The 9,414-nt window shown below is 39.5% G+C and overlaps 1 protein-coding gene across 1 annotated transcript; it reads right to left on the bottom strand.

Annotated features, from left to right (window-relative positions):
* Nucleotides 1–212: 212 nt before the first annotated feature.
* On the bottom strand, nucleotides 213–9,009 carry LOC120874290 (small VCP interacting protein). Its single transcript, XM_040255643.1, has 4 exons — nucleotides 8,812–9,009; nucleotides 6,628–6,678; nucleotides 5,853–5,966; nucleotides 213–2,631 (listed from the first exon to the last, which is right to left on the bottom strand). Exons 1-4 carry the CDS (start codon nucleotides 8,863–8,865, stop codon nucleotides 2,617–2,619), a joined length of 234 nt encoding a protein of 77 aa, XP_040111577.1. The 5' UTR covers nucleotides 8,866–9,009; the 3' UTR covers nucleotides 213–2,616.
* Between the last annotated feature and the right edge of the window lie 405 nt (nucleotides 9,010–9,414).

Here is a 9,414-nt window from a genome sequence, read left to right as displayed (position 1 = left end):
GTGTTGCTTCACTCTGTGCAAAGTCAGGATTATACTTCATATATGCATATTGACTCACTATGAAGTTTATTATAGTATTTCTCTAAAAAACAGGAGACACATAATAGCATTTCTTTTCTAGAGTACAGGGAAAAGAAACATGCCAACCTATAAATGATTTAAGATGTAGTAAAAATAAAAAAATGTGTTCAACAGAAATGGCCAAAAATCAGTTTTTTTGTATATGAAAATGTATATTTGTACCCTGTAAGCCAATACGGCATTCATAACAAATCCATGTGTGGGAAAAGTATTAATTACATGCCAAATACAATCAGTGAAACAAAAATATCACATACAGATGTTTTAAAAAACATGCAGCATGTCAACCCAGGGGCTGTGTGGTAATACACAACTGTTTGTTATCAGCCATAGTAACAGTTTGATGATTATAATCAACAAGCAGTGGTTTAAGCACTTAATGTGATAGTTTGCAATACATATAAGCATTTTACTGTTTAGTTTTATTTTAGTAATTTGGTTGGGGAGTTTGGTGACATATTGAGCATTATAATGCTTTTCCTATTTAATTATCAATTATGGGAAACTGGCTCTGAGCTAAGGTTTCATTAGAAACTGATTTATAACTTTGAGGAAGATTGAGAATGTGTGTGTGTGTACATTTTTTTTTAAGTAGTCACTTACTGGTTTCTTATCAGGCATCCAGTCTCCCTTTTCCTTCCCCTTCCTAACACTATTCCTAACATCTGAGTATCACCCCTTAAAAGCCATGCAACCCCATGTGGTTTTGGGGACAGTCGATTACACCCAAGCAGGCAGGCCATGGGTGACTGGAAGGGCATATCCACTGTTAGTAGAAGGCAATTCACCAGCACAGCATTCTTGGTTCAACAGTAAATAACATGGTATTTGGATATAAACTGCTATTAGAATAGGGCATTATCCCCAAGATGTAAGCCTTTTGTCTACACTAACCCAAACTATAAGCTGTAACACTGATAAAACTGTCTTTTCTATATTATAACAGAAGGAAGGATCTAGGAGTGGTATACACTGGTTCCATACCCATTCATCTATTAATGTTCTTTCCTCCTTTCTGCCTTGAAAAAAATTAATCATGTTCATAGAGTCAAGAATTTTATTTCTAAAATACAATCCAATGACTTCACTATCCTTTCTGGAAAAACATACCACCGATTATCTGAAGGATGAAGAAAACTGAACCTGTCTATAACTACGTATCTTGCCTGGATAGTCACAGAATATTGCATTCCATAATCGAAGAAAGCGATTTTTTCAATTGTAAGAGATCTACACTATAATTCGAAGTCTTTAAAATTAAAATACATCATATAACACAAGATTTGTGGGAGGGATGAGCGAGATAGTAGTTCAGTTTCCTTTCTGTAGATTAGGTGAGTTGGTCTTTACTTTACAATCTTTATTTCATTTACTACCTGAAAATTCTAATGTAGGGCTCAGACTGTGGCCTTGTCATCCAAAAGAGCAACCAAATTAAAAGATACAGTAATTCTTCTGTTTTAGCTTATTATATATCAAGAAACTCAAAAGACCAAAATTGCTATAATAAATGTTACCAATGAACAAACATCTAAAAAGTTTATGGCAATGCATTACACAGAATTAACCTGCAATATTTTTATGTTTAAAGTAGACCTTTTTAAATACAATACTTACATAGTTCTCTCATACATTCATACTGGCCTTGGCAATTTCACATTAAAAATCTTATAAGCATTCTTTAATAAATAAAAAAGAATAAAAACACCTATAAAATCTGGACAAACACATTCGCACTAAGTATAACCCATCCATTCTTAATTTAACTCATTCACTTACTACAAAGATCTTTATAGAGTTGAATCCAATACTGTATATATTGTACATCGCTGCCCTCTGATGGCATCACTAACATATAATTTTAAATTCAGCAAGCAAAAAAAAAACTTTATTATAATGTAAAAGAGAGTATGTTAATTTTATAAGCTACAGAAATAGAAATTAGGAGATGTTTTATGTTCTCTAGAAATAAATATTAATTTCTTAGTAAGTTATAAAAATTTACAGTGTTCCTTCATATAAGCACTTCAAATGATTTTTCAAGATTTTCCCTGATGATCAGTTTAAAAGGCACTAAGTCCACAAGTTTAAGCAAAAGTCTTCACATATAATGAAATAATGAGATATAAGATTAAGCGGCAAATTATAAAGAGCTAGATCATTTCATAAAGGAGTGAAAATACAAGTGCAACTTTAAATATCTGAGACATATGCAGAATTTTTCCATGCAATATACAAATATATATTCACTATTTAGGTCAGTGTTTTAACTAGTAAAAAGTGGCAAATCACCCACCATCTGCAGAAGAGCAAAGGTAGGGAAAATAAGAATTTAATGAAAGGTCTGGCCACTTTCTAACTCTAATAATCAAAAGCATTTTCAATATTCAATTTTGAAAAAGCACTGCACTTGAGAGCACTAAAATTACAAAGTCTGAATCTTCATTTATTCAAAGAGAAGAAATTAAATTGAGGATGTCCACTTGATTGTAGATATTATTTACTGGCAGTAGACTCTTCCATTCATGCTGTGCTTTATGAAACTGTCCACTAGAAAAGATAAAAATATAGAGCAAAGTAAATTTTGTTTAAAAAGTGAACAAACAGGTAAAAGAGGAATCTGGGCTATACAAATGTAAAGTGATCTTTGTGAGGATCAGTGACTACTAAAATTTTATAGTCAAAAGTCTGAAATAAAATACAAGATGGTGTACACACAGAAAGAAAGAAAATTTCTGGACAGGTTAATGAGGGGTAGTTAGGTCCCAAATACCTGATAATCAGTCAAACAAAAAATCACAAGACAAAATAAAAACAATGAAACTACAAAGTAAAAATAAAGGAATTGGAATTCTTGAGGCAGGGGAGTGAAGAAGTGGTATAAATTATTAAATAATAGTCTGGCAAAGTCTTTGCCTGGAGAAGGAAATGGCAACCTGTACTCCAGTATTCTTGCCTTGAGAATACTGTGGACAGAGTCCATGGGGTTGCAGAGTCGGACACAACTGAGCAACTAACACACACAAAGTCTTTGACTGTCTCAACTTGAGAAACTATTCCACGTGGTATTCTGCTTAATACAGCTTATTAAATTTTGCAATAGTAAGTTCTGAAAAAGCCATTGGGGTAACACCAGACATATTTACCAGTCTCTAGTGTTCCAAGTATATTAAGAAACATATTGAGTGTGACATAGTTTTAAAAAATGTTTATTTAAATAAAGTTTAAAAATTAAGCATGAATTCAAGTAAACTTATTTTCCTTTATTTTCGGACTTCTTACGGATTTAAATATTGTGATTTTTTAATCTCCAAGGAAGGTATTCAATATATAACATAATATTCAGTGTTTTGGGGCCTCCCTCGTGGCTCAGCTGGTAAAGAATCTGCCTGAAATGCAGGAGACCTGGGTTTGATCCCTGGGTTGGGAAGATCCCCTGGAGAAGGGAAAGGCTGTGAAGTCCATGGACTATACTGTCCAAAAAGTCTGTAAAGAGTCGCAAAGAGTTGGATATGACTGAGTGAGTTTCACTTCATTATTTTTAAACATTTTTTACCCTGGTACTCTATTTTCAACAAAATATCCCTTAGGACTAGTATTACAAACACTAGAGCAGTGATTCTCAATCTGGTTTGAGACTCCTTGGGGAGCTTAAAAGTCTTGACGGCCAAGCCCCACTCTCAGAGATCCTGATTGGTACAAGGTCAGATCCAAGATCCAGCCTTTTGTGAAAGTTTCCCATGAACCAATGGCATCTGCCAGAACTCCTCTGCTGGTATATCCTGAACTGATGCTAGTTTGTGTCCTGATGCCATCATCACATTGACTTTGTAAAATAAGGCTGCCTTTCCAGAATACAGCAAGCATTGCCAATGCCAACTGTCCTTGTAACAGGGAGTTAGTCAGCAGGTGAATATGTGGAGCATGTGAAGACGGAGAAGGTCCTGTTTTCCTCATACTATGGAGTCAGGTTAGGAAGAATCTAGCTATATGACAGGACACTCAAGGCCTGAGAGCAGCCCATAAATGACCCCAGGCCAAAGGGTTTGAGGATTAAAGCTACTGTCTATCTTGTATTTTCCCTTCTGTTATCCCTGAAAGTTGCTCAGTGCTGTCCAACTCTCTACGACCCCACGGACTATACCTTCCATGGAATTGTACAGGCCAGAATAGTGGAGTGGGTAGCCTTTCCCTTCTCCAGGGGATCTTCCCAAGTCTCCCACATTGCAGGCAGATTCTTTAACAGCTGAGCCACCAGGGAAGCCCTGAGCCGCCAAAAATGTTGAACTTCACTGTATGCTCCTGATGAGCAATGCAGGTGGTCAAAGAAAAAAAGGTACTGAATTTAACGCTGATAATGTCTCTCATTCTGGGCCCTTCTGAAGGGACCAGAAGAAAGACCTAACTTATTTTTAATCTATAGGCTTCATGGCATGGAAACTTCAGCTTTAATTACAGAAGCCCCTTTGTCTCTTAAGAGTTCAAAAGCTGATATAAAGTGTTAAGGTGAAAGTGAAAGTGAAAGTTGCTCAGTAGTGTCCAACTCTTTGCAACCCCATGGACAATACAGCCTATGGAATTCTCCAGGCCAGAATACTGGAGTTGGAAACCTTTCCCTTCTTCAAGGGATCTTCCCAACCTAGGGACTGAACCCAAGTCTCCCACACTGCAGGGGGAGTCTTTACCAGCTGAGCCACAAAGTGAAAGTGAAGTCGCTCAGTCGTGTCCGACTCTGCAACCCACCAAGCTCCTCCATCCATGGGATTCTCCAGGCAAGAATACAGGAGTGGGTTGCCATTTCCTTCTCCAGGGGATCTTCCTGACCCAGGGATCAAACCCAGGTCTCCCGCATTACAGGCAGACGCTTTAACCTCTACGCCACCAGGGAAGCCCCAAGGGAAGCCCAAAAATACCGGAGTGGGTACCCTATCCCTTCTCCAGGGGATCTTTCCGACCTAGGAATCGAATTGCGGTCTCCTGCATTGCAGGTGGATTCTTTCCCAACCAAGCTATCAGGGAAGCCCTTTGTTAGGTTAGAACATGTAAAATAAGTACCTTCTGACTATAAAAAAAATATCCTTTTTTATAATATTATATGTGACTTCAAGTCATTCAGAAACTTGTATTTATTTAGTGAAAAAAACTAAGAGAGTTTGAAGCAGGTTATAGTACAATCCAATTTTATAAAATTGACATATAAAATGAGATTAGAAATGATGTCAAAATGATACTGAATTTATGATTTTTACTTTCTTCTTTGTACCCTTCCATATTGCTCAAGTTTTCTATACAGTTAAGCTTGTCATTAATTATGTAAGTATAGGGGGCTTTCCAGGTGGCGCCAGTGGTAAAGAACCCACCTGCCAAGGCAGGAGACTCAAGTTCAGTCCCTGGGTTGGGAAGATCCCCTAGAGAAGGAAATGGCAACCCACTCCAGTGTTCTTGCCTGGAATATTCAGTCTGTGGGGTTGCAGAGAGTTGGCCATGACTAAGTACACACATACATACACACATGTAAGTATGAAGTTAAGATATACGGTTAAGATAAACAAGAAAAATCTATTTTCATTTTGGGAAAAAGAAAACAAATCTATTCCAATGAATGTTGAAATGTTCAAATAAACTGACACTTCTTCCAATCTATATTGTTCATGCTTTTAAATTCACATTTCTCTGATAATCATTTTCTGGAGGAAATTATTGAATGGATTGCTACTTGAGTTTTCAAAAGTTCCAGGTAAATCAAATCTTCAATAAATTTTAATACTTACTCTAAGTCCACCTTCTGGTGGGGGTCCAGATGTAGCCATTTCTTTTTCTATTTTTTCCTTTTTCTTTCTCTTTTCTTCCACAGACTGAACATTCAGAATACCCCGAGATGCAGCCTTCAGGAAAATTGTTGATAAACAACAAAATTGTAGAAACACAACAAAAATTAGTTTTCTGTGTCCAGAAGGTATCTTTTGCGTTTTGCCATTCAGGTTTTTCTCTCGATATGGGGGCAGGGGAGGGGATTGGTCTCTTTTTTTGGCAACAAAGAATTAGACTATTTCTAAAACAGTTTTACATAAAACATACTACAATTTCTTCATTGGGTATTTTGCAACCATACACATTTCGCCCCTAAAATTACTTCCCAAATGTCAGTGCCATTTCATCTTAAAGAACAATGTAATTAAAGGGGCATCTCACATAACTGAAGACACGTGTATGGTAATTGTCATACATTAAATAACAAATCCCTGGAGGAGGGCACGGCAACCCACTCTAGGATTCTTGCGGAGACAATCTCATGGACAGAGGAGACTTGCTGGCTCCAGTCCATGGGGTCACAGAGAAGTGGACATGGCTGAGCACACACACAAATGACAGAAAAGCATTAAACGAATTTACTGAAACACAGAAATCATTTTGAAAAATGTTTATCTTTAAATTTGTAAGATATCAGATATCATTTTCATTAGAGGAATACTACTAGTAATAGACATTTACAGAGAACAAGGAACAAATTTAATCATCTAAGGTCGAATTGTATTTTACTCTCACCTCCTTCTGTCTTCTCTCTGCAGCCTCTGCAAGCTTTGCTCTTTTTTCTTCCTAGAAAAAATGTGTAAGAAATATGGTTTTAAACAAAATCAACCATGATCCTTGATATTTTATACTTTACCTTACAGTAATATAATAGTTTATAAAAATAGTACTGGCCTAAACTGTCCCACTAGGAATGCCACTACTTATAACATTTATAAAATACTCAACTTTCTGAATTTCATTTTCCCAATCAGTGTACCTTCAAGTAAGCGCAAGGTGAGGCATATATCTTTATCTATATATACCCATTTTATATCTCATACATACATACACAGATTGGCCTGTGCAATAACTTTTTTTTTTAAGCGCTAACAAACTAGTCAGGACAATAATAAAACAAATGACATTGAACAATATAAGCAGGGAAATACATGGTTGATTAAATGGCAGTTAAAAAGGAGTTTGAGGCAGCCTGGTATTTTCAGAAAAAGTTCATGAATGAAGAGAATGAATCTCATTGTGTAGGACAAGAAGGACTGAAGGATATTTGAGATGTACTGTTCCATGTTGAGACACCATGAATATTATTTTTCTACCTGGATTAACCACAAGTTACAAATTATTTAAATATATAAGACAGTAAACAGCATTCTCTTGGGAGCTGTGTTAATAATTTCATTTTCCACAAAACACTCATTCATTCACTTATTCACTCTTTGGATACTTAATGAGCAACAATCCTACCTAGCAACTATTCCCAGTGCTGAGAATACAGCAGTGAAATTAATACAGAGAAATATTTTCACCCACATGGAATTTACATTCCAATGAGGACAAACAGTCATATATAATCAAATAAATATACATTTATTAGACTGAAGGAAGTGCTTCTGGGAAATACAAAGAAGAGTATGGTCCAAATGGAAGGATGGGTTGATGGTAGAGTGGAGGATCTATTTTATTTAGGGTGGTGAAGAAAAGCCTCAAAGATAAAGTGACATTCAAGTATTCTGCCATGTGGTTATCTCTGGGGGTGGCAGGGAGGGCTTAACAACTGCTGGCATATTAGTTTTTTATCAACAGCCAGATAAAGAAAATTAAGAACATTTAAAAGCAACAGTATCAGGAAAGACAAGGTGAATTTTCTCATATCAACCTCCAGGTCGTTTTTAGCACTTAAGATCAAATAGCTGAAGAGTTAATGTACTTCCCTAAAAAGCTCATTTCCTTCAAAGAATTTTTAGCCAAATATTAATAAAGGAGAGGAATTTAGGTTTTCTGTTAGCAATTTCCTGTAAGGATTATTAAGGTAAAAAGGCTGTTAAAAATAGAAAGCTATAAAAAGTATAAATGTACTATACCACAAACCACTCAGATACATCTGCAATTATCCAGATAAATAACGACTACTTTCTAGTACAAGTATGTCCCCAATATTGCATGGGGACAAATCGACATATTTTTAAGATGCATTTCTTGTTAAACTGAAAATTCAAATTTCAGGGCGCCTTGTATTTTTATTCGCTGAACGTGGCAACCTTACAAATTGTATATTCTGTACTACATAAAATGCTTTTTAAAATAGAACTTCAGTTCAGTCGCTCAGTCTTGTCCGACTCTTTGCGACCCCATGAATCGCAGCAAGCCAGGCCTCCTTGTCCATCATAAATACTAAAGAGAAATTCATTAATACAATATCTACTAAAACGCAGAAATATACAAGACTTTATTGAGCACCTTCTTTAAACAGCTGGTACAGACACATAAAAATGCACATCTCCTACAAGATGAAACTCCTCAGTTCACGGAGAAAGAGGGATGTCTTTTAACATATTAACTTCATCTGCCGCATCTCCAGCAGTGGTCCCCACGGCGCACCGTCCGCGTGCGCCTGCGTCCTACCAATTCCCGATTTTGCCGGCGGCGAAAGATAAAGAGACACCGGAGCCGCCTTCAGAGGGAGAGAGACGGACGCGCAGGCAGCCCCCAAATCCTGCAGGCAGGACGTCGAGGTCCCTCGGGGCGCAGCCACCCGTCTCTGCCAGCTGGGTCCCCACCGGCGGCTCTCCGGCCCGCGCCGACGCGTCCAACGGCCCGTCCCGGGGCCGCAGCTCGGGCCTCCCGGCGCGCCCCTCCGGGAACAGGTGCGCGCGGCACCGGCGGGCTGACGCGCGGAAGCGGGCAGGCAGCCTTACTCACCAGGTCCGGCGAGGGAGGCGCGGCCTCTGTGGGACACGGGAAACACAGCCCCATGGGGATCGCGGACGGGGAACTCCTCCGCGGTCCGCCCAAACCAGGCCGTGAGAACTGCGCGATCAAACGCGGGTCCCAGGTCTGCGGCGCTCGCTCCGCCCCCGCCGGGCGGCTTGGTGACCGGGTCGCTCCGCCCCGCCGCTCCGCTATGCCCCGCCCCTCTCCCGCAACGCCCCACCCCCGCGGCCCCGCCCACTCACACTCCCCATCCTGCGACTCCGCGCACATCCACGCCCCGCCCCCGCGGCTCCGCCCACGCCCCACCGTTCCTCCTGGGCTCGGCTCCGCCCCACTGTTGCCGGGCTCCACTCCGGCCCCGCCCCGACCCCGCCCCTCTGAGGCAACTCCCCACCCATACCTCCAGAGGCTCCGCTAGGACCAGGCCTTGGACTCAGGAAACACCTGCTGAGGGCAGCACGCGAAGAGGGATGGAAATAAGTTCGGCTCTAGCCTGCAAAACTCTTTGTAGCTCCCAGTTGGCTGACCCTGTATAAATGAGTGACATGACTCGGGATAGTTTATGCTGTCTCTTTTGTGAGAAGGGACTCT

This window comes from Oryx dammah, unplaced genomic scaffold (assembly GCF_014754425.2).
Source record: "Oryx dammah isolate SB20612 unplaced genomic scaffold, SCBI_Odam_1.1 HiC_scaffold_15, whole genome shotgun sequence".
NCBI classification, from domain to species: Eukaryota; Metazoa; Chordata; class Mammalia; order Artiodactyla; family Bovidae; genus Oryx; species Oryx dammah.
The sequence above is the reverse complement of the archived record's forward strand: the minus strand, read 5'-3'. Positions and strand labels throughout refer to the sequence as shown.